The 25356-nt window shown below is 35.5% G+C and overlaps 1 protein-coding gene and 1 pseudogene across 3 annotated transcripts; both read left to right on the forward strand.

The window, feature by feature from the left end:
* Positions 1–214: 214 nt before the first annotated feature.
* Positions 215–25356, forward strand: part of LOC133300878 (uncharacterized) — a 98371-nt pseudogene continuing 73229 nt past the window's right edge.
* LOC133300870 (nuclear transcription factor Y subunit C-2-like) lies at positions 9767–12931 on the forward strand. Of its 3 annotated transcripts, none has more exons than XM_061500456.1 (2): positions 9767–9897; positions 11747–12931. In XM_061500456.1, the coding sequence occupies exon 2, from the start codon at positions 11799–11801 to the stop codon at positions 12603–12605; it is 807 nt and encodes a 268-aa protein (XP_061356440.1). In that variant the 5' UTR covers positions 9767–9897; positions 11747–11798; the 3' UTR covers positions 12606–12931. The 3 variants fall into 3 exon arrangements, with proteins under 3 accessions (XP_061356440.1, XP_061356439.1, XP_061356441.1); XM_061500455.1 differs by having other exon boundaries at positions 9789–9897; positions 10807–12931; XM_061500457.1 differs by lacking the exon at positions 9767–9897 and adding an exon at positions 9904–10559.

Consider the following 25356-nt stretch of genomic DNA (forward strand, 5'->3'; position numbering starts at 1 on the left):
TCGTTTGCTATTTTATTTTATTTTCGAAAAGAATTAATTTGATTTTTGAGTCTGTAGGGTCGATTAGACTTTAGGAGAGTTTGTCCCATAGCGTTCTGAGGTCATTTGATATTTTTCGTAGATTTATTTTTGCTTCTGTTTGCTATTTTCGATAGTTTTTGTGTCTTATCGTATGTTTTGTGATTTTACTGTTGTATGCCTGTGCCTGTGATGCATGACTAGGAGTACTACTAGTGTTGATGATTTATATTCATATGACCATAAGATAAAGAGATCATTGCATGTTGCTAGTAGAGTTCGTAGGTTGACTTACAGTAGTGCTATTCTTGAGCATACCTTAGAGTCTGAGTCTATTGAGTCTGAGTCTGTTTATTCAAGTCCTTCACATAGTGTATATTCAGTTGGTAATTTATTTAATTCTGAAGTTATGGATAATAGAACACTTAAGCAATTGGCTACCCCTAATGTTAACAATGAACAGCCTTTATGTAATCATTATCCTGACCTTGATGTGTTTTTTGAGCTCAAATTTGGACTGATCCATTTGTTGCCCAAATTCCATAGTCTTGCAGGTGAGGATCCACATAAGAATCTCAAGGAGTTCCAAGTGGTATGCAATACCATGAGACCACAAGGATTGGCTGTACTACCTGCCACCGTTATCCATTGCAAGCTGGGCTGACATGTCTACATTATTCCTTGAGAAGTATTTTACTTCATCAAGGGCCACTGTAATCAGAAAGGAAATCAGTGGAATAAGGCAAGCAAATGGAGAAAATTTGTATGAATACTGGGAGCGGTTCAAGAGACTTTGCGCGAGATGTCCATATCATCAAATTCCTGACCAGTTGCTTATTGTTTACTTCTATAAGGGATTTCTATATATGGATAGGAACCTAATTGATGCTGCCAGTGGAGGAGTTCTTGTTGCAAAACACCCGATGAAGCTAAGACATTGATCTCAAACATAGCTGCAAATGCTCAACAGTTTGGAACGAGAGCCAATAGCAGTGCTGTGTACCAGGTGCAAGCGACTCCGACCCGGCCTTCAGCAGTGGCATCAAGTACTGACAATCAGAGAATTGAAAATAGACTTGATGAACTAGCAACCATGGTGAGACAATTGGCAGTTACCCAGACAGTCCAAACTTTTGCTCCACAGTCTGGCAATCCATGTGGCATATGTGGTGACCCATTTCACCCCACTGATGCTTTCCCTTCTCTGCAAGAGGCCCCAATCCCTGCAGATTAGTTAGTAGCTGCAGTCTTTCCTGGGAAACCACAGTTCCAGCAGCAGAATAATCCATTCTCCAACATAAACAATCCTGGCTGGAAGAATCATCCTAACCTCAGATGGAAACAGAATCAGCAAAATGTTCCATATCAGCAGAGTCAGCAAAATGTTCCATATCAGCAGAAGCAACAGTTCATCCCACAGCAGAGACAAAACTTTCAGCAAGCTGCTCCCCAATAGATGCAACAACAACCACCAGTGCAGCAGCAAAATAGTGGCAGTGGTCCTTCCTTAGAGGACTTAATGAAACAGATAGCCAACAACAATCTAGAGTTTCAACAGAGGACAGAATCCACAATCCAAAATTTGCAGACACAGATTGGGCAATTGGCGACATCAATGAACCAGGCTCAACCTTCCAACAACTCCCTTTTCATCACAGACAGTTCCAAATCCAAAGGGAACCGGTAATGTTAGTGCTATTTCTCTGCGGTCTGGCAAAATACTGGAGGAGCCAACCCAAGCTGCTGTTGAGTCATCCCAGGGAGGTGACACTAGTGCAAGGAAGCAGAACACTGATACGTCTGATATCCACATCCCCTTGCCTTTCCCTCAAAGAGCCACCCAGTCTAAGAAGCAAGCGAAAAAAGCTCAGTATAAAGAGATTCTTGACACCTTTAGAAAAGTAGAGGTAAACATTCCACTCTTGGATGCGATTCAGCAAATTTCAAGATATGCCAAGTTTCTGAAGGAGTTGTTCACTTACAAGAGTAGGCTGAAAGGATATGAGCGAGTTAGCGTCAGTCAGAATGTGTCAGCACTCATCCAGCCCATGCCCAAGAAGTGTCAAGATCCAGGGACATTTACTATTCCTTGCATCATTAGAAATTCTGTTTTTCATGATTGTATGTTAGACTTAGGAGCATCCATTAATGTTATGCCTGAATCTGTGTATAAGTCTCTTGGTCTCGGTCCCTTGCGTGCTACTGGTATTGTTGTTCAGTTAGCCAACAGGAGTAGTGTTTACCCTTCTAGTGTAGTTGAAGATATATTAGTTAGGGTGAACAATCTGATTTTTCTTACTGATTTCTATATCTTAGGGATGGAGGGTGAGACTCCTAGTATTACGATTATACTTGGTAGATCTTTCACGAAAACTGCTAGAACTAAGATAGATGTGCATGCTGGTACTCTTTCTATGGAATTTGGTGATAGCATGCTCAATTTTAATATTTTTTATGCCATGAAATTTCCTAGGGAAGAGCATTATGTTTTCTGTATTGATGTAATAGATGAAGTGGTTGATGATATCTCTCCTGATTTAACAACTCATTATCAAAAAATTTCATCCTTCTTTGATTCTGATCTGTCATGTGGTTGTACCGATAATAGTGACTGTACAGCTTGTGCTGAGCTAGCATTGTGTTGTTTTGATTTTAATCATGCATTGAATGATGATTTGCACAGTGGTTCTGCATTGAATTTGAATTCTGAATTTCCTATTGAAATTATTGATGATTCTGTTTCTAAGAATTTGATTGCAGGCATAGATGTTAATGTGTTTTCTGCAGAACTTGCACCCACTAGACTTCTTCCACCCACTGAACAACCACCTAAGTTGGATTTGAAGGTTCTGCCTGACCATATGAAGTATGCACATCTGGAGGAAAATGAGCAGTTACCTACGATAGTGGCCAAGAACCTTCTACCTGAGCAGGAGGAAAAGCTTCTGACATTGCTGAAAGAAAATAAAAAAAGGGAATTGGATGGACTTTAGCAGATATTGTGGGAATCATCCCTTCAATGTGCATGCACCGCATTTTGCTTGAAGAATCTGCTAAACCAGTGAGGCAACCCCAGAGGCGCCTGAACCCTCTCATCCTAGAAGTGGTGAAGAAGGAAGTCACCAAGCTTTTACAGGCTGGCATCATTTATCCCATTTCAAATAGCCAGTGGGTCAGCCCGATTCAAGTGGTTCCCAAGAAGTCTAGAGTGACTGTAGTGGCGAATCCAAAAAATGAACTGGTTCCAGCAAGAGCTCAAAACAGTTGGAGAGTCTGCAAAGATTACCGCATACTAAATCAAGCAAATCGCAAGGATCACTACCCTTTGCCATTTATTGATCAGATGCTTGAGCGGTTGGCCGGTAAATCTCATTATTGCTTCTTAGACGGATATTCTGGTTACTTCCAGATTCATATTGCACCTGAGGATCAGGAGAAAACTACCTTCACATATCCCTTTGGCACATATGCATATAAGAGGATACCCTTTGGCCTTTGCAACGCACCAGGTACTTTCTAACGTTGCATGGTAAGCATCTTTTCTGAGTATTTAGAGGACTGTATGGAGGTATTTATGGATGATTTTAGTGTATATGGGTCTTCTTTTGATGTATGTTTGGGCAGTTTGGGCAGAATATTGAGAAAATGCATTCAGACTATTCTTGTCTTGAATTTTGAAAAATGTCATTTTATGGTTGAGTCGAGAATAGTGTTAGGACATGTAGTGTCTAAAAAAGGAATTGAAGTAGATCCTGCTAAGATTGATGTTATTACTGCTTTGCCTTACCCCGCCTCTGTGTGGGAAGTGCGTTCTTTTCTTGGTCATGCAGGATTTTACAGGCGTTTCATTAAGGATTTTAGCAAGATTGCCCTACCACTGTCCAACCTTCCCCAGAAAGACATTGAGTTCGAGTTTGGTGATGCATGCAAGGCAGCTTTTGATCATTTGAAGCGCTGCCTAACTATTGCCCCTGTGATTCAGTCACCTGATTGGTCCCTTCCATTCGAGTTGATGTGCGATGCCTCCAACTATGCTGTTGGAGCTGTTCTTGCTCAGCGGGTCAACAAGGATCCACATGTCATTGCATATGCTTCCAGGACTTTGGATTCGACCCAAGCAAATTATACCACCACTGAAAAAGAGCTCTTGGCAATAGTATTTGCTCTTTATAAGTTTCGGTCATATATGTTAGATACTAAGGTTATTGTTTTCTCTGACCATGCAGCTTTGAGATTTCTTTTAAAGAAAGCAGATGCTAAGCCTAGACTCATCCGATGGATGTTGCTGCTCCAAGAGTTTGACATTGAAACCAAAGATAGAAGCGGAGCAGAAAACCAGGTAGCTGATCACCTGAGCCGCATCACTTCTTTTTCATCTGATCCTCTCCCCATTCGTGATGATTTTCCTGATGAGCAGCTTTTACAGCTGCAAGGTAAGTTTCCTTAGTTTGTTAATATGGTTAATTACTTGGTTGCTGGTGTTTTGCCTGTTGATTCCACTAAGGCTCAGATCCTGAAATTTAAAAGTGAGTCTAAGTATTATGTGTGGGATGATCCTTATTTGTGGAGATTTTGTAGTGATCAAGTAGTTAGGAGATGTGTGCCTGATATTAAATTCCAATTTATTTTGAATCTTTGTCATGCATCTGCCTGTGGTGGTCACTTTGGACCACAAAGAACTGCTAGGAAAGTCTTAGATTCTGGTTTGTTTTGGCCTTCTCTATTTCATGATGCATATGAATTTTGTAAATCTTGCAATAATTGTCAGAGAACAGGTAGTATTTCCCGTAGGCATGAAATGCCCCAGCACCCTATACTCTTCTGTGAGATTTTTGATGTTTGGGGTATTGACTTTATAGGTCCCTTTCCTGTTTCTTTTGGATTTACATACATTCTCTTGGCTGTTGATTATGTATCTAAATGGGTTGAGGCGAAAGCCACCAGGACTGATGACTCTGCTGTTGTTGTAGATTTTGTCAGATCTAATATTTTTTGCAGGTTTCGCATTCCTAGAGCTATTATCAGTGATCATGGTTCACACTTCTCCAACCGAAGCATGGCTGGATTAATGAAGAAATATGGTGTAATTCATAAAGTAGCCACTGCATACCATCCACAGACCAATGGCCAAGCTGAAGTTTCAAACAGAGAAGTCAAGCAAATACTTCAGAAAACAGTCAATTCTAACAGGAAGGATTGGAGCAAGAGACTTGAAGATGTTTTGTGGGCATACAAGACTGCCTACAAGACTCTTATTGGGATGTTCCCTTACCGACTTGTTTATGGAAAGGCATGTCATCTTCCGGCAGAGTTGGATCATCAAGCATATTGGGCTGTGAAACAATGCAACATGGATCTCATCCAGTCAGGAATGGAGAGGAAATTATAGCTGCAAGAATTAGAAGAGCTGAGATTGGATGCTTATGAGAGTTCCAGGATATATAAAGAGAAAACAAAAGCATTCCATGACAAGCAGATCCTGAGGAAAGAGTTTGTAGTGGGCCAGAATGTTCTACTGTTTAATTCCTGTCTTAAGTTAATGCCTGGTAAGCTTAGATCAAGATGGAATGGCCCATTTGTTATTACAAATGTATTTCCTTATGGTGCAGTTGAATTAAAAGACAAACAGACAGGGAGCACATTTACTGTGAATGGGCATCGTCTAAAGCCCTTCTATGAAAGAACACCACAACAACCTAAGGATACAGAGATGGAAGCAGAGATCAGGCTGCTCGATGCTGTTTATTCTCCTTAGGGAGTTTAGGGAGTTCTCTTCCCTCCTTTCTTTTCTTGCTGTTATTTGTATTTTCTTCTTTCTTTTACTTTTTGATTTTCATAAGTAGATTTTCCTTTTCTTTCTGATAATTATTGAGTGATACATGGAGTAGACTTAGATCACAATGTTTGATAGCATGATTCTTAGTCTGTTGAGCTCTGATCTCGATTCTTGGATTCCAATACTTTTTGATTGATTCTGTGATGTTGATTGCATGATTTGGTTGACCCTTGTAAGGTTTTGAGCCTGTTTACATGGCATACATCTTCTGGCCATTCTTTCTTTCTTGTGTGCTTCTGCTCTTGATCTTTGTTCTCTAGAACTTGCTCCGGTTATTTTTGAAACTGTGTTTTTTACTTACATGCATGAATTTGATTGAGGCATTCATTTCTTTCTTTATCCATTTTAGCCAGATAGTCATCCCTTACATTATTATCCTTTGGTGAGCCTCTTTGTGCCTTTATATCCTTTGTTTCTTAAGCCACATTACTAGCCTAAGTGAAAAATCAATTAATTTCACACACTGAAGATTTACTGAGCTTTAGTTTCACTGTGATGTTGTGTTTAAGTGTGGGGGTTTGCCCGAGACGGACAAAAGTTTAAGTGTGAGGGATGACCATCTGATTCCTTTATGCTATGTGGTTTTACTGTAAAAAAAAAAAAAAAAACAAAAAAAATCAAAAAATGACAATAAAAAAAATATGTGTTTATTTCTATCTTTTCATTATCTTTGATTTATTTTCTTAGTGTAGTTCTTAACTTTTGCTCTAGTAGATTTCTGAGTGTTTAACCTTCTTTTCCATATTTTATGCATACTTTCACAGGGAAAGAAACGGCGTGGCTGATGTGTTAGCATCCATGGCTTCTCCTTCCTAGTTGGTAGAATTCTTAGCCTCATGGCTCGAGAGTGGAACGTTAGAATTTCCCACATTCACAGGGAAAGAAACGGTGTGGCTGATGTGTTAGCATCCATGGCTTCTCCTTTTGACTGGGAGCTACATACTTTAGGGCATGTTCCTCTTCCTTGCATGGAGACTGTTAGGAAGACATCCAAGGCATCACCACGCCTCGGATGATTCAAGTGTAATCTTAGGCCTTGCCTGAGTTTTTTGTTGTTTTATTTCCTTTCTTCCAAAAAAAAAAAATCACTTACATCTCGTGTTTTTTTTAATTGTATACAGGGGAAAAATGAATAAATTAGTCCAATATTTAACACGTTAGAGGTAAAATTGGATAGAAAAAATTATATAAGAGATAAGTAATAAAAAAAGTGTACGAGGTAAATGATTATGGAACAAATCACATGAAGATTTTTGAAATTTTCCCTTCATTTTATGAATATAACTACGACTATTTGATGTGTTTGGAGTTTTTTTTAATTATACTTCACAGGTTCAGCATGCCCCATGCCCAATCCCCACCGAAATGTTTTTTTATTTTTTTATTTATGTCTTTTTCATCGGTTCTGCGGACATCATCTTGGCATTCCGCAGAATTGGTTTAATTTTTTTTTTTTTTTTTTGCATTTAACCTTGTAGATTTTTTTTAAAGCAGCTCTGCTGACGCCCTTTATTTATATATATATATATATATATATATATATAAAGAAAAGTGTGTGTCATTTTAAAGTATGGAAAGTTGTGTCATTTTAAAAGAGAGTAAGAGATAGATAAAGGAGGAAAGATAGTTGACCAAAAAAAATAAAAGTGTAGGTTCTACTTTTTTGTGAGAGTGAAAGAATATAAGTTATGTGGTTTAAAAGATAAACACTTTTCTTATATATATATATATATATATATATATATATATTTCTTTAGTTCTTTGCAAAGAAAGCATAGAATGGAATCAAAATGAACACGAATTGAAATAAGTACACCCCTGAAACTTTCAAGGACCTGAAGAACACGTTCAATAGCCTAAAAGACAAATAAAAACAGAAATGAATGCTTAATCCAAAAAAGAATAATTGAAGAAACATGTGTGTATTTGATACAGAGAGAGACATTCAGCTGTTGAGGAGAAGAAGAATGTCCGCGTTCTTGAATGCCAAAAAGGTATTCGATGAGAGAGTTCTTAGATCTTGTAAATGAATAAATGATAGTTGCTCAACTCGGCAATATCAAAGAGGAAGCCATCTAAGTCACTTATATTGATCTGATAGTAAAGAATTTGAGTAATTTGTATTAAGTTATATATTTAATTTTAATTATTATATCAAAAAAGACGAAACGTTATTTATGAGATTTTGAGTACATTCGGAGAAACAAAAGTTAAAATCAGTACATGTAGTCAAACAGTGAAATCCTTTTGAATATGTTTCACTTAAGATCTGCTTACGAAGGATCGAAAAAAAAAAATAAAGAAAAAAATATTTGTCCTTTTAAATGATATAATTTGTGTCATTTCACTCTCATAAAGAGGTGAAATTCACACTTTTATTTTTTTTATCCACTCTCTCATCTCCTTTATCTATCTCTTTCTCTCAGTTAAAATTACATAACTTTAAATCCTTTAAAATGATACATATTTTTTTCAAAAATAAATTATATGTTTCACGGAGTAGCATCCCAGAAATTGCTTAAAAAAATAAGTTCCATGAGGATGGGGATGCGAAATTTGAAAAAATAAAATAAAATTTAAACCAATTCCACTGGGTGGTGTCGGCATAAGTGGACAGTGGTGAAAGAAGAATAAAAGCAATAAAAAATAGTTCCGTGGGGGATTGAACTAAACGTCCCTTGTGGTGCGTTTGGTACGAGGGTTTTTTTAAGATTCTCGGAAAATTAAATTTTTCTAAATTTTAAATTTTTGAATATTATCGTAAATTGAATGTAAAAATTATATTTTTGAAAATTGAGATTTCTGAACAAATTTTTTTTTTCCTCTACTAAACACTCCCTTAATGAAAGATAATTTGTGGGACGTATCAAACTTGTAAACTAAACTTAATAAAAAAAAGAAAAAATGTTTATCTTTTTAAATGACGTAACTTATATCATTTTACTTTCACAAAGAGGTGATATTCACGTCTTTATTTTTTTTTTGTCTACTCACTCCATAAATTATCTCTTTCTTTCACTTAAATTAACACAACTTTACATTCTTTAAAATGTCACATTTTCCCCTAAAACAACCGTATAGATATAACTTACATTCATTGACATGGAATATGATCTGATACTCTAATATGTTTATTTAAAAAAATAATGAGATTTTGAGATATTAAGACACGATTTGATATTAAATAGTATTTTTAATTTATATAGCATATATTCTATTTAATATTTAATAATTTGACAAAAAATAAAATTAAACTTATAATATCCATTAATTTTGTAAAAAACATAAAATATAAATATTTATTATTATATTTTCAAATTAAAAATCTCTTATACATTTCAATGAGATTTATTCGATATCCATTTTTAATTTTTATTCTTTTAATTGAAAAAATATTGATCAATTTTTTATGATATATAATAAAATTTTAAATAATATAAATATCAGTGCATGTCAAGCATGCTCGGAAATATCAAGATATCAAACACCACACGTCAAATTTTTTTTAAATATCGTTATAATATAAAATATTACTACTCTTTACCGGCATCAACCGGGGAATATTTTTTTTAATTAATTAGTATACAATCTAATAAAATTAATAAATAAAAATCACCAATTAAAAATATTACATTCCACGCATGCGGTTGAGCTGGTAAAACATTAGTTCCCATAAACAACCCTGAAACCCGCATGCACTGTCATCACCAAAGATACGTCGCTGTCGTTCGCACTAACGCTGCCACACCCACTAAGTTTATGCCACGTGTACATGAGAAACATCCCATCAAATGTCAAAACTTTCATCGCTCGACACGTGTCGAGTCTATGATAGATGCTTCCTGAAACACACTCTCCTCTCTCTCTCTCTCTCTCTAGAAAACCATACTTTTTTTCAATTTTCAATTTTCAATTTCAAACGCACACTCTTCACTTCACTGTCCCTCCTTTTCATCAAAAGCTCGCTTTCTCTCTCTACACTGATTTTCTCTCTCCAAGGGTTTGTTCCGCCATTGACCAAAGTTCAAGCTCATTTTCCATAGGTAAATTTATCCAACGAGTCGTGCCTTTTTTGTTTCCTTTCTCGAGCTCAATTTTCCATGTCTTTGTTTGGTTACTCGGAAACGCTAAGAAAATGAAAGTTGAAATCTTCCTCCTTTTATGTTTATTATTGTTTAAAATTTGTTACTTCAGGTTTTTAAAATGCGTCTTTTGATCATCTGGGTTTCTGTAGATCATTATTATTGCAGCTCATGGTAAAATTAAACATTGTTTTGACTTTGATCATATGGGTTTTGACCATAATCAGTTGCTCTGGGAAAAAATTTCAGTTTTCAGAAAGATTTGAGGTTTTTTTTTCCTTTCTTTTTTTGGTCCATTCAATTATAAGAATTGCAGTGTGTCAATTTTGCTGTGAGTGATCATGTTTATATTCTGGCCATGCATGGCACTGTTTATTTTCTTGCATTGAATTTGTGTGTAAGCTATGAAGTAATGTTTAGTTGTTTTTGAAAACTGTTTAGGAAAGGAGATGAAAATCCAAGTTGCTTTTTTGTCTATGTTTATTTGTTTTAATCCTGGGTAGGGGTAAAGAAATTTGCTGTGTATATGAAATTTTAATTTTCTGTGCAAGAGAGCAGGCTTTTACATCCTGCTTCTGGTTTCAGTTTCAGTTTGGTGAATTGAGTTGAAAAGGTAAAATATGGTAAGTATATTTTCCATATTTTCCATCCCTGCATGCATAATATTTGTTAATCTCTTAACAGCTATTAGAGTTATCTATACATTTTTTCTTTGTCCTCAACATAAAAAATGTGCAGCACTTTGATCTGAAAACTCAATAATGATTTTTATCTCTTCAACCTTCTATGTTTTTCAAGTTCTGTTCCTGGGTTATTGTGACATGAATTCTGTAAAATGCAATTGGAAATTTCGCTTCTTTTTTTTTTTAGAGAGAGGGGGGCTCTGTCAAGGTTGGATCAATGTTAGCTTTGTTGAAGACAACATTTAGTACAAGTGTTGTATTATTAGTATGCTTTCCGAGGTTGGATCTCTTTATTACTAAATTGGAAAGAATTTTTTTTATATATTTCCTTTTGTTGTGGGGGTAAGGATGCCATGTTTTTTATCCTTTTATGTGGCTAGCTAATTTGGGATAAAGGTGTTGTTGATGTTGATGTATGTGGCTAGCTAAAGTTATAGATTTTGCCTAAAATCCAAGTTAATCGTTGAGGAATGGAAAAATGCAAGCATGTAAGGTATGTTGTATTATTGTGATTGTTTCATAAATTATTATGTGGTTAACAAGAACCTATGTTTTTCAACTACTTATCATTGATATTGTTTACAAACATAATGGTGGAGGTAAACTTGTTCGTTATGATAGGTCTTCATAAATTTATTTTGAAACCTACATGGTAATCTTCTTTTATTATTTATTTCCATTTTAAGCTGACTCCTCTCATGACAAGTTCGATGTGATATGCTGATCTCCTTATTTTTAGACTTGGTATATCTCGTACTACTAACTAGTGGTTGAAAGATTTCGATTTCATTACCATTTATAATCAATGATTTATAGATAAAGAAATCCCAACTTTGTACTGGACTGCTGTTTTCGCTTGATACTGAGATGGATTTGTAAATGAATATGCAAACCAAATGTTATGGTGGTGGGTAAAAATGGTTGAGAAAGGGGCATTAGTATGTGAAAAAAAAAAGAAAATTTTGAGTCCATAAGGACTTGATCTGATGATTGATTGACTAGATTGATACTTTTGCTATTTTATGTAAATCGTTGTTTTAATCTTTTTTTGGGCTCTGTAAAAATCCAGTATACTTGAAGTTGGGATATCATATGATATGAGGTTTTTGTCTCTTTCTTTTTTATAGAACTGTAAGGAGAGGCTAGTTAGAAGATAAAATCTTATAGCAGAAACTGGTCATGGATAAATCAGAGCAAAATCAACAGCAGCAACAGCAACAACAGCATGTGATGGGAGTTGCAGCAGGTGCTAGCCAAATGGCCTATTCTTCTCATTACCAGACCGCTCCCTTGGTGGCTTCTGGTACATCTGCTGTCGCTATTCCTTCCCCAACACAGCCTCCAGCTGCCTTCCCTAATTCCCCTCAACAATTTGCGTACCAGCAAGCACAACATTTTCACCACCAACAGCAGCAACAGCAACAACAGCAGCTTCAAATGTTCTGGGCAAACCAAATGCAAGAAATTGAACAAACAATTGACTTTAAAAACCATAGTCTCCCACTTGCTCGGATAAAAAAAATAATGAAAGCTGATGAAGATGTCCGGATGATTTCAGCCGAAGCTCCAGTCATATTTGCAAAAGCATGTGAAATGTTCATATTGGAGTTGACTTTGCGGTCTTGGATCCACACAGAAGAGAACAAGAGGAGAACACTACAAAAGAATGATATAGCAGCTGCTATTTCAAGAAATGATGTTTTTGATTTCTTGGTTGATATCATTCCAAGAGATGAGTTGAAAGAGGAGGGACTTGGAATAACAAAGGCCACTATTCCAATAATGGGTTCTCCAGCTGATATGCCATACTATTATGTCCCACCTCAGCATCCTGTAGGACCTCCAGGGATGATCATGGGAAAGCCAGTTGATCAAGAAGCACTATATTCTACGCAGCAGCCTCGACCTCCCATGGCTTTCATGCCATGGCCACATACACAAACCCAGCAACAGCAGCCACCCCAACAGCAACAAACAGACTCTTGATGACTATGGGCAATTCGGTTAGGTTGGAAAGTAGAGTGCATCTTTTGATTATGACAAATTAACTCAATTTCTTCCAATCTGCTGTAGTTTAGTGTTATGCATTGAAAAATGCTCAAGATTGTTTTGAGGTTCTTGCACTCATTTGTGATGTTGTACGTGCTCTTGTTCTGAGCTCTTTTGTGGTTGTTTACTTTTCAGGAATTGGTGTGGTAGTTAAATTAGTTTGCAGTTGTCCATAACTAGTGAACCTTGTTACGTAGGTTGTTTCAAATGATCTAAAAATTTTACTGTTATGTTGCTGAAGGTAGGTTGAATTCAGTATTCCATTCCATTACAATGGTTGAGTTTAAACCTCATCTGCTTAGTGCTTACTGGATGTTTTTTCTGCACTCGTTATGTGATGTTCTTTGCAGCGACAATCCTCTTTTCACAAAAACTCCCCTCAAAAGAAGTTAAAAAGAATAACATCCCGTTTGGTTCATTTCAATGGATTTCCAGGGAACTTGTATAGTGGTTGATGTTGCTGAAAGCTTACTGAAGAAAATGTCTGTTTTCCTCGGTTGGAAACCTTGAATTGATTTATACTGGAACTTTTATTCTTGTTTATGATTGTATATTTGTATTTTTTGTTTATATATCAATAATCAATTATTATAATATGATGAATTTATGGTTTGTTAATTTGAAAAAGAAACGTTATCCCGAAAACTTGTACTAGCTGATATAAAAATAGTGAGGTTTATTTTGGTACATTTTAAAGTTATTTTAATCTTTTTTGAAATTAAAATTTTTATATCAAATATTATAAAGTGTGTAATAAAAATAGTGGAGTTTTTCTAGGTGGTTTCAGCTTTCACATTAGTTTTTGTAATCCCCTAAATGCAAAATTTTGGGGAATCCTTAAAGGGTTGGAGATGGATTGGAGTACCGGTGCTAAAAGAATTAATTAGAATGCGATGCAGTGAATACTCTCTCGGTGATTCATGATAGTTATGACGACTCCAGAAATTTTCAGGTTGTGTCCTAGATTCAAAAATGACTTTTAGAGGATTGGATTGTGAAGTGTTCTTATACAAATAGAGAAAACAATAGTTGTGCTAACCGGCTTGCTTCTCATTCTCATGACGAGTTTAACAACTTTAATGTTTTCTATATTCCCCCACCACAGCTTGCGGATGTTCTGCAACAGGATATGTCCAATAGATTTTTTTTAGGTGTAGTTTCTTAGTTTTGTTCTGTTCTGGGGTCTTGCCCCTTCTTTATTAAAAAAAAAAAGTTATAGACAACAATAAAAAATTTCAATTACTCAATTTGTAATTTTTATTAAATTCATAATATTAAAAAAGTAATTGTGATACTTTCTTAGTAGATAGTGTGATATTTTTTTAATCAAAGTAGATTTTAAGGGGGTGTTTGATATAGGGTTTATTTTCAAATTTATGGGAAAGTGAGAGTGATAATTCAATTTATCAATGTTTGATAGAAGATTTTTGAAAAAATTTCCGGGGATGCAATTTTCTTTTGTGTTTAAAATGTAAATCAAAATACCATCCAAGAATACCATTCACTTTCTCGGGAAAATGAAAAATTAGATGTGAAAATTCTGACAAAAAATTCGATAATATTTTGGCTTACCAAACAACTTTTTGGTAATATTTTCGGAAAACTCACTTGTTCATCATATTCCCGAGAATCATGATTTTCGGGTAAAAAAAAAATTATCCTTTGTCAAATACCCCCTAAAAGTGGTTTATAACCATCATAAGATTGTAATTGTTTAAATTTTCAGCTTTAAGGAAAGGGTGTTTTTCACAATGTTAGGGGTGGGGAGAGGAATGAGGTTATGCTAAGAACTTTGTCGAGTTTGTGATAGCCACAATGACAACAATTGTCCTGAGGTGTATTCCCAAGTATAATGGAGAGGCCAAGATTGAAAGTTAAAAGGGTAGTACCTTTATTTTATAAAGGATTGTGCTCATAAGGAGTGAAAACAAAAAAAAATTATTGTTTTTATTGTGAAAACCGTAAACACTTTTATGGTCTTATGAGTTTTGTCTTAGGATCTATTGTTAAAAACATGTAGGTTTAGTTTCATAGCTTTTCACTTGGAGATTCCGAACCATAGCCCAAACCAGACACCAGCCAATCCACCAACTTGATGTTAACAATGCATTTATCAATGGTGGTCTTCATAAGGATGTCTTCATGCAGGAACCCCTCGGCTTCCATGCCTCAGATAAATCTCTTGTTTGCAAATTAACCAAAGCCCTATATGGCTTGAAATAAGCCCTCTATGCCTGGTTTGATAAATTGAGCTCAACCCTTCTCCATCTCGGTTTCTCCAATACCAAATATGACAGTTCTCTTTTTCTCTTTTTCCCCAAAACACACACCACATTTGTCCTTGTCTATGTTGATGACATCTTTGTCACTGGTTCCTCTACCTCAGTTGTCACAACCTTAATCTAATCTCTTAATAAAGCCGTTGCTTTTAAAGACCTCGACCACCTTCACTACTTCCTCGGTATTGAGGCTTTCAAATCCTCCAATGGAGGACTACACCTAAATCAATCCAAATACATCAGTAACCTTCTCACTAAAGCAAAAATGACCAATTGTAAACCAATGCCCACACCCATGGTTTCTAGCACAAAACTATCCTCTCATGATGGCTCACCCTTCTCTGACCTATCTCTCCATCGATCTATTTTTGGTGCTTTGCAGTATGCCTATCACATGGCCTGACATTACGTTCTTTGTGAACAAATCTTTCCAATTGATGCACACTCCTCTGGATACCCACTGGAAAGCTATCAAGCATATCCTTGCTACCTAAGGGGTACAATGGACCATAGTCTTACAATTAACTCATTTCCTCACTTTCACCTCTTTGTGCATTGTGACTTTGATTGGGGTTCAGATCTCGATGATCATCATTCCACGAGTGGCTTTTGTGTCTTCTTTGGCTCAAATCTCATCACCTGGTCCTCCAAGAAACAAGACGTCGTTAGTCGCTCCAGCACTAAAGCTGAGTATCGTTGCCTCGCCGTCGCTGTTGCTGAGCTAACCTAGCTTTGATCTCTCTTATCTGAGCTTTATATCTCTGTTCCACGAGCACCCACAATTTACTATGACAATCTATCCGTCGTACTGCTCACTAGTAATCCTATCTTCCACTCTCGCGCGAAACATTTCGAACTTAACCTTCATTTCGTCCGAGAGAAGGTTCTAGCAAAGCTTGTCACTGTACATCATGTCCTAGTTGTTGACCAAATCATTGATGGTCTTACTAAAGCTGTTCCAAGCAACAAGTTTTGGATTTCAAGTCCAAGCTTCGTGTTTTGTCTCCCTAGCCCATTGCGCTTGAGGGGGGATGAAAGCCCAATAGAATAACAGCCCACAATAAACTCTAACTAACATTAGTTATTTAGTTATTATACACGTGTATCACTTTCTTTATCTTTCAATAGTGAATACACAAAAGCTCACAGAGCTCTGAATTTCGTCCTCTTGTTCTTCATCTTCACTATCAGTATCTCTGATACCTTTTAGAGGAGATAAGGCGGCTAGGATTTTGATCTCGGATGATCAAAGTGGTGCATGCAATTGTTCTCATAAAATTAGGATTAGTCCTAATTTTAAAAGTCTTTTAATCCCTTCATCTAAGAGAACTCCATGAAGCTTAATCCTCTTAGATTTGCCCCTATCTCTTCCTTGGTAGGTTGAATTTTTTTTCCTGATTTGAATTCACATTTCAAAATTTTCAAGTTATTTCCACGAAGCTTTATGAATCTCATTGGATAATGCATCATATTTTACTATTAGATAAATGAGAAGATAATTCTCATTCCAATCTAATCTTAATGGATAATTAGCATTATCCATTAATTCAACATTTTATCTTAGATTTAAACTAAAGTTTCAATTCATTCTCATCCTAGCTCTTAATTTGAACTTTGAATTCAAAATAAAGTTTGTGCCAAAATAAAAGTTTGACCAAGTCAACTCCTTGACTTTCTAGGACTCATGGCCCAAAACCCAATTGAATCTTCTAATGCATTTGGGCCCATTAATGAAAAAATAAATTCACCACTAGGGCTTGGAGTTTCACTCCATCTCAATTCACTCATGATCTCATTTAGGCCCAATAACTCATTATTGGACAAAATATGCTATTACACACCATTAAGATCAATATTGATGTGTGGCCTATTAGACCCAAATAGTCATTGACATAAATAAACTTGGACTAACTAAACTTCTTTAATTATCCCAATTTATCTATTCACCACTAGTAATGCTCTGTAGCCCCAGAACTAATTGAGTTAATCAAGTGATTTACCTTTTCTAATTTGGATGTCGTGCCAGCACCATCCTTCATATCGCCATTTTCATTTAGTTGAGAGCAAGGATAGAGGATCGATCCATCTCTCGTGTGTGACAAAATGAAGCTTTTCACAAAACTAGGAGTTTTCTTTTATAAACTCTAAGGAATATCATAACTCCTCATGATCCTTTACTGTGGACAAATTCACAAGTCTAATAGAAGCCATCCAAGCCCTACGAGTCTTGTGAATGACTAGTCCTTGTAGAAGACTATGAGTCATATCGGCATGTCTGTCTATACTCATGTATGCGAGCCATACACAAGAGTACATTGTTTTTCACATTTTCATGTGGATAGAATCATACAATCAAAGTATAGACCTAGGATATAGTGTTCGATGATATCATTTAGTCTAGGATGATCCATAATACCAAACGATGAGAGACATTACAAATCCAACGATACTTATTTACAATGAATCCTTGTGGAGTCTCTAGGTGGGTTAATTCGGTGTCATCTGTTGTCTAACAGATCCACCTACGATATCAGCTAAGAAATCTCCATGTCTGCATTCCATAAGGTCCCTACCTTGTATCTCTATACAAGTAGATGATGTCATGCTAGTCTTATCGAGATCACCATTGCCTTTTTCTTGGTGATTCAAGACTAGGAACAAGCTTCAGGTGATAGACAAGTAGTGCACTTGAGTCCTCATGATCATGATCCCATCATAGATCCACGAGTGAACACATGTTCTATCCATAGGGCCTTTATCTTTATATGTATATCTACCATAAATATAAGGCGAGACAAAATATGATAAAGATATAAAAGTATGTTCAAATTAAATTAATCATGAAATACGAATCAATAAAATGTGTTCAATTAACTAAGCAGATTATCTCCAGGACACCTACATACTAACAATCTTCCACTTGAAATAAAGTCAATCAAATCGACATGTCAACTACAATGACTCGTAATGACCATCATGTTTTCTATAAGAAAGCCCTTAGGTAAGATAATCAACCAAATTATCATAAGTGGGAACATAGTCCATCTTTATCACTTGTCTTTCAACAATCTCAGATGAGGTGGTACTTGCGAAGCACATGCTTGGACCTTTGGAGAGACCTAGGTTCCTTGCCCTAAGCTATAGCTCCAGCGTTGTTACAATACACAGATATCAGATCAACAATGCTGGGAACAAATCCAAGTTCAGTAATAAACTTCAGAGCATGTATTTTAGAGGTAGTGGAAGTTGGGATAGGTTATTAACTTAAAATAAATATCTAAAGTAGATGCTATGTGTGTCCGAGACAGGAGTATTATCCAATAAGATTTGTAATTTCATTTAGTTATGAAGTACTATAGTAGAACATAAACATATTACTACTATTATGGTAAATTAGATTTTGTAAGTGTGACTTAACAACCTGTATTGGTTTAACAGTTTGTACTTTAATATTCTAGAATAATGTTATTTTCCATAAGACATACATCCCGAGACTTCGTTATAAAATATGTGAAAAATTGAAATTTAATGTACGTAAGTTATCTTCCTTGATTTATTACCAAGGGATGTTACAATTAAAGTATCAAAGAAGTTCTTCCAAGTGGATTGTGTATATGTGTTTCTTAGCTAGCCATGAATTCTGATTACTTTGGTTGCAGGTTATTGAGACTGTCAACACAATAATTTGTTCATTATATGCAACATCATGACAGCTGACAGGCAACGATGTTTTGCTAATAATGCACATACTCTTTTTGGTTCTTTTGAGCAAAGAGGATAGAAATGGAAATTAAAGTTCGGGGCAAAGTGAAACGTCAGAAGGAGTTTTGAATTCTCGTAGACTCTCGGAGTTCCAAAAGGCTTGATCACCTTCCTTTCAAGGAGAACTTTTTTGGAGTAATGGTGTGCACAGATGTGTAAAAAGTCATTTATGAAACTTTCATGCTAAAAAGGAGAAGCTAAACACCGATGGAGTGGCTTGAAAAATCAACAAATTACGCCCAACTTCGTTACAACAATTAAATTTATTTTTGGCCAGATTCTTCAAGATTTTAAATTGATGTTTCTTTGAAAATGATGACCATCTTGAATTAGTCATTATGTGCTTCCTTAAATTTCTTTGTTCGACCTCTACTAACTAAACTAACTCGGATTTGGACTGGATCCCTTGATGTCATGCCTGATTCACATAAGATATTTTGTATGAATTTTGATTATCTAGAAGAAAAATATTGTATGCTTGTGATGAATGTACATAGATAAATATGTGAGAAATGATATAACTTCATGAAAGAAATGATCCCTTAAAGGCGATGACTCTCTTACCGGCAAAAAAAGTTAATTTATTACTTTTTTAATAAAAAATTACGAATAAGTAGTCATTTTGCAAAATATTACGAATCTATAGCACCCAAACACGCCCACATGGGGCGTGTTGTCATGGAGAGAGACACGCCCATGTGGGGCGTAAGCTACTGAAGGGGACATGCTCAATGTAGGGCGTGAGTGGCAGGAAAGAGACATGCCTCTTATGGGGCGTGAGCTGTGATGGTAGACACGCCCAACATAGGTGTGTTCCACTAGAAGGTCACGCCCAATCTGGGCATGAGTGACTAAACTATAGTCTATTTAAACACCCACCCTCCTACACACTTTTCACAACTCTCTCATTGTTATGCTTAAACTCTCTGATAGTTTGCACTTGTTTACTCATATTTTGTTTTATCTTTTTAAATTTTGATTTTAAAAATGAGTGCGATTCTGATACTATTCGTGTTGTTCTATATTTTAACGGTAGGAAAGAAGAAGGTCGTCGTGGTGTTATTTTTGTAGGGGAGAAAAAGCCATCACGTATTAAACGAGACTCAACGGCTGCTGAGCTGCATCAGAAAATACGTCAAAAATTATGTCTTCAAGACAACCAATTGATCACTCTAGTCACGACAAGATTATGGCAATGTGAACAATACATTAGCTTGAAAGTGGTCGATGACGAAGACATTGATATGATAATGGAAGAGTTCTTGAACCAGTCCAGAAAGGATTTCTTAGAGTTGTATGTGGATAATACCACCACGGAGGAAGTTGTTATACCAATGAGGTCAGTTAGGTCTACTTCTCCTCTTAATGCATCCTCATCTGCTGCTCCTGCTGTTAACATGTCTGAAAAAGATGAACATGACCCTACTTGGGTTATGGATGAGGAGTATGATGAAGATGATGAGGAAAATATTGCAATGGAGGATCGTCTTCTTGCAGAGGATGCGAGTGCATCGGACAATGACGAAGAATGTGGCAGGTCTGGTACTGAACTTCAACCATGGCATGATTTGGGGGAGTCTCGTATCGTTGTACATCATGACACAACATCGAGTCAAGTACCAGAACATCCTGAAGGTATGCTATCAATTAATATACTGACAGTTTGGTTGTTGCAATTTTTTATTAAGAAAATAATTCAATTCTATTATTATTATTACGTAGTACATGTAGGCGATGCACCTGTTGATCCTTTTTGGTCAAAAATTCCACATTACACATATATTGATTGGGATTATCCGAGTGAGGCACAATCATGGACGCAGAGTTCGGGTTCAATCCAGGGTCCATGGCAATTGGGAGAAAAGTTGTTTGTTAACCAACACTTTACATCCAAAAAAGAGGCTCAGATGGCAATCAAGCGCTACCTCATGAAGGAGCATCAAGAAGCAATTGTGGTTGAGAGCACTCCCACAAAATTAAGCATGAAATGTTGTGCACACGTCCAAGGTTGCCCGTGGAGGATCAGGGTAATTAAACCAACGTATGGTGAAAATTGGAAGGTAACGAAATGGGGTGGGAATCACAATTGTTTGAATGACCATCTTTCTCAAGATCATCGACAACTTGATTCTGACGTTATTGCAGCACTTGTAGTAGGTACGTAATTTCAAATTAAAAAGCTGATTAAAATTGCAGTTGATATACCTGTTGTTCTGTTAATGTTTATATCTAGCTTTTGTAATTCAGAGATGATAAAAAAGGAACCTTCAGTGGCCATTACGCTCGTTCAGGAGAAGATAACTCATTCATATGGATTCAAAGTTTCATATAGAAAGGCATGGTATGCAAAGCAGAAAGCCATGGCAATATTATATGGTGATTGGGAGGAATCCTATGCATTTTTACCCAGCTGGTGTGAATATATGCTTCGTTTTTCACCAGGTTCCTTTTACAATATTCAAACAAAGGATTGTTTTGTTGCGGGGCAGTTGGTTCTCGGAAAACGTGTATTTGTTCGTTGTTTCTGGACTTTCAGACAATGTTGTGAGGCATTTAAATTTTGCAAACCAATGATACAAATTGATGGCACTCATCTATACAGAAAATATAAGGGAAAGTTATTGATTGCCACAGCTCAAGATGGTAATAATGAATGTGTGCCACTTGCCCGTTGTTGAGGGTGAGACATTGGAGGCTTGGTCATACTTCCTTGCCAATCTTCGTCAGCACGTCACACAAGCGCATATCCTGTCTAAGTAAGAAATACGTAGATCGCTTCCATGAATGTCTGTGCCCGCAACAGGGGCAGTCCCAAAAACCTGCAGACACATAGCAATCCAATCCAACGTTGTAGATCCGGTAACTGCCTGCCCGTCAGTAGGCAAACCAAGTATACCAGCCACGTCCTGTAATGTAACGGTCATCTCTCTCTGCGTCATGTGAAATGTATGTGTCTCCGGTCTCCAACGCTCAACCAAAGCAGAGATCAAGGGGGTATCGATTTGAAGGAAAAACAACAATTGTACAAAGTCCACATACAGTAATTTAATTAAGTAATTTAAAAATTACATACCTGAATATGACTCATACGTGCCACGTGTATGAACCCAGCCTGTGTCAAATAGTCAGCGACAACGTCTGGTATATCATCATGATGGGGTCCCCCCTAAAGTTTCCCTCGCCTCGTCTTTAACCCCCTGACCTTATCCTCGTTCCACACAACTTGTGAAACGTGACTGCGTTGTGTCCTCTTACGGAGTACCTCCCACCTATATGGGCCAGGAAGTACATGCGTACAAGGATCGGATGGCTCAAGATCACCATCGGATCCAGAGCGCGAGGACTCTGATGAAGGCGAATGGGCCATAATAGAATACTACTACAAATGAAAAAGATGTACCCAAATTACTATTGATATTATATTAATTTACACTAAATAAAATTTAATAGCACTTAATTAAATAGCATTTAACTAACTTCAATTGTTATATTAATTTCAATTAAATTAACATCATTGACAATTAATTCATTTAACATTACATTATTCTAAAAATATATTTCAATACATTAAATAATTCAAATTCAATTTAAATTAATATTGCATACGGTATTCTTTTTTTACAAACCCTAATTATAATGTGGTTAATTGAAAGGTCAATATGTTTGCAAATGTCATTCATAAAAAAATATTTATTGACACAAACTAATTTCTAAGTGTGTAAATAAGTCATAAAACCAACATATACCAATTTAGAAGTAACTAATTAATTTTTAAGTCCATATCTAATACCTAAGTCACATCACAATTCTCTTACATAGGTCACTAATATTTTTCTAACCCCCTAACAATTAAATAAAGTCACAAATATTTTTCTAACCCCCTAACAATTATCTAAGTCACTAATAACTATCATATATTAATTGATGTTAATAAAAAAAATAAACAATAAATAGGGACTTACATGAGAGAGAGACAGAGCTTCGCTACGCAAAACCCTCCAAAAGAAATGTAGAGAGAAGGAGGAGGAGGAGGTTTAGAGAGAGGATGAGAGGGTTGAAATGAGGTAAAAAAAGTAAAAAACCCATATATATAGACCACGGAGAACACGCCCATCAGGGGCGTGTCTCTCTCCTGCCACACACGCCCTACGTTGGGCGTGTCCCCTTCAGTAGCTCACGCCCCACATGGGCGTGTCTCTCTCCATGAGAACACGTCCCATGTGGACGTGTTTGGGTGCTATAGATTCATAATATTTTGCAAAACGACTACTTATTCGTAATTTTTTATTAAAAAAGTAATAAATTAATTTTTTTGCCCTCTCTTACCTTATCACTTTTGTTACCTTGGGATGTGTTTAAAAAGAGAAATTCCACTTATAGGAGGGTGACTTAAACAAGGGATGATTATGAAAATTGGGGTACCTTTGATTGTGTTCGTAGACCGTTAAGGGGTTCAAAGGTGTTCTTCAAGGATTGGTTAATGAGCCATAGGAATGGGAATGCCCTTGCACTACTGGGTTTGAGCTTATAGCATGGTAACACAATCTCACAATAAGTTATGACTAGGGGGTGTAAATCACGCAAAGGCAGACTTTAGTTTGATGGGTTAGGTTCATATAAAATATTTTAAGTCTGCTTTGACTTATTAGCCTAATACAAGTCAAATTATAAGTTTAGTCTGACCTATCAAGCCTTCAAAAAATGATATATTGTATCGTATAAAATATAAGTTGTGATTATTTTGTTTCTTTTGTATGTTTAAGTCGATAGAAAGTCAAAATAGTACAATAATTAAAGCCACATCACAACTCAAGATATTTTATTAAAAATAACAAGATATTATTTTATTAAAAAGATAATAAAAATATTATTTATTAAAAAATGTAAACCGAGCTTGGAGGCTTATAGGTCAATCCTTCTAAAATAAGCTTGTGGTTTGATTTCTTAAAAGAACTTTTAATGAGCTCAATCTTGTACTACTTTTAAAATGGATCAAGCCAAGTTAATTCAATAGCAAGCCACGTTATAGGCCTTTGACAAGCTGTGTGACCATTTAGTGTTGACGTTTGTGTGATGTCAAAATGTTTACGTGATGGCAAAAATAAGTTCATTGTAAACTTTCTTTTTTGGTTACGTACTCTAATTACTTCTTTGAGGCTAGTAGATTTTTTCAGTATCTATCCTCACAAGGTTTGACTCTTTGAGCCGGCTACGAGACTAATCTAGAGTGCGAGGCGGGTCAAAAATAAAGATTTATTGTAAACTTGAAATCATGAAAAAAATCAAAAGATTTTATATCTTCAATTTTTGATAAATACTGAGGATGATTATGGAAATCGATTGTTGTGGATCAAATTTCATAAATTCAAAAATTAGATTTGTCGTGACTCTTGAAATAAGACAAAACATGAGTGGGATCATCTGTGTTATGCAGGTACGTTACTTTGAGCAAGATACATAGAATCATAAAGTTATTTCAAAATAAAAAATAAAATAAAAAGCATGATTATAGTTTAAATTTGATAATAAAAATGATTTATTTTTTAAAGTTATTTTAGATAATTTTGTCTAATATTCACCGAAACGACGTCGTTTTGGGGCAAAAATCATGGTGTGTTTGTAATTTTAATTTATTTCAAAATTATAATAAACTTTATTATTCTAATTTGTAATTTTTCATAATTAACAGTAATTGATGAATAATAATTGAGACACGGACTAATTCACCATTGATTTCCTTCCATATATTGTCAATTTTTTAATTTTTAGGCTTCTTTTGCTATTTCCCTTTCGACATCATCAAGGTCGGTGAAAAATTATATTGCACCGACATCGACACGGGACATGAGATATGACACGACACGACACTTCGACACGTTAATTTTAAAAAAGTTGAATTTCGACACGTTAGGACACTTTTTGATATTATATAATATTTTTAAATTTATGTAGTGTATATTATATTTAATTTTCAATAATTTAACAAAAAAATAAAGTTAAACTTATAATACCCATCAATTTTTCAAAGAAACATAATATATCCTAAATGTTTATATTAAACTCAATAAATCATAATCGTAATCTTACAAATCTAATAGTTGAAACTTAAAATGTAACACAACGTAACCTTTGAATCTTTTTTGAGTCTTTGCAGCGAGTATTGGAGTGTTGGGGAAATGTCGGAGTGTCAGGAAGTGTCGGACACGACACGTCAAGATTTTTGAAGTGTTGGTGCTTCATAGGTGAAAAACAACTCAACAAGAAATTCACACAAAAAACTAAAGGCTAGACGAAATAATAATAATAATAATAAAAGCCAATATATACTATTAAACTTAAGGAATAAAGTTTATAAAGTTATTTTTAAAAAATGTATCTAATATTTAACGTAACGAGGTAATTTTGAGGTTGAAAAATTAAAAAATTAGAATAATAAAAATTACTATAATCTTTGAATAAATTAAAATTACAAACACAATATAATTTCTACCCCAAAATAATATCGTTTCGATAAATATTAGATAAATTTTTCTAAAGTACCTTTATAAAAAAAACCAAACTCTTCAAACTATATATGTTCTCGTCATTGATTGCACAAAAGTAAAATTTTATTTCCAAGATAATTTATTCAAACCATAATTCTAAGA

Source organism: Gastrolobium bilobum, unplaced genomic scaffold, assembly GCF_033153095.1.
Source record: "Gastrolobium bilobum isolate Gb01-03AN ecotype WA unplaced genomic scaffold, APGP_CSIRO_Gbil_v1 utg7534, whole genome shotgun sequence".
NCBI classification, from domain to species: domain Eukaryota; kingdom Viridiplantae; phylum Streptophyta; class Magnoliopsida; order Fabales; family Fabaceae; genus Gastrolobium; species Gastrolobium bilobum.

Excerpts from the sequence above, each read along its gene's own strand:
- LOC133300870 (XM_061500456.1), top strand. The coding sequence starts at position 11,799 with ATGGATAAATCAGAGCAAAATCAACAGCAGCAACAGCAACAACAGCAT.